At 61.7% G+C, this 831-nt stretch overlaps 1 protein-coding gene across 1 annotated transcript in view; it reads right to left on the reverse strand.

Annotated features, from left to right (window-relative positions):
* LOC103894549 (zinc finger protein 271) overlaps nucleotides 1-831 on the reverse strand; it is a gene marked incomplete at its 3' end in the record, with an annotated part of 9,085 nt that overhangs the window by 1,267 nt on the left and 6,987 nt on the right. The window contains exon 5 of the mRNA XM_019470668.1: nucleotides 11-279. Within this exon, the coding sequence (XP_019326213.1) occupies nucleotides 11-279 (269 nt within the window). The remainder of the gene's footprint in view (nucleotides 1-10; nucleotides 280-831) is intronic.

Here is an 831-nt window from a genome sequence, read left to right on the forward strand (position 1 = left end):
GTAGTGTGTCTCGCCGGTGTGGGTGCGGCGATGCTCGGTCAAGGTGGAGCTGCGGCTGAAGGCGCGGGCGCAGACCGGGCAGGCGTAGGGCTTCTCGCCGGTGTGGGTCCGGAGGTGCTCGGCCAAGGTGGAGCTCCGGCTGAAGCTCTTCTCGCACTGGCCGCAGGTGAAGGGTCGCTCGCCCGTGTGGGTCCGCTGGTGCTCGATCAGGTTGGAGCTCTGCCCGAAGGTCTTCCCGCAGTCGGTACAGCGGTAGGGCTTCGGCGTCGTCCTGCTGCCCTCCAGGAGACCCAGCAGGTTGATGAAGCCACGTGGGCGACCACCACTGCGGGCCGGGGCTGCGGCACCTGGCAGAGGGGAGAGGAACATCTGTTCCCAACATCTGTTGGGTCGTTGTGCAACCACGTAGGGGTGCTCCCCCAAAGGAGAACGTCTCCTGGTGGGTCAACGTGCGACCATGGAGGGATGTTCTCCAAAGGAGAACGTCTCCTGGTGGGTCAGCGTGCGACCGCGGAGGGATGTTCTCCAAAGGAGAACGTCTCCTGTGGGTCACTGTGCGACCGCGGAGGGTTATTCCACGCAGGAGAACATCTCCCAGATGGTATTTTCTCCACCATGGAGGACTATCCCCAGCAGAAGACCATCTCCTGGGCAATATTTTTCCAGCCAAGCAGGAGAACATCTCCTGGTCTCTGTTTTCTCCACCATGGAAGAGTATTCCCAGCAGAAGACTCCTGGCCCACATTTTCCCCATTTTCCTGTTTTTTTCCCCCAAAAGACCATCTCCCAGGGCGCTCTTCTGGCCGCCCACCGGGCTCGTCCCCGTGTCGC

The sequence above is a fragment of the Aptenodytes forsteri genome, unplaced genomic scaffold (genome assembly GCF_000699145.1).
Source record: "Aptenodytes forsteri isolate BGI_AS27 unplaced genomic scaffold, ASM69914v1 Scaffold1311, whole genome shotgun sequence".
Classification (NCBI taxonomy): Eukaryota; Metazoa; Chordata; class Aves; order Sphenisciformes; family Spheniscidae; genus Aptenodytes; species Aptenodytes forsteri.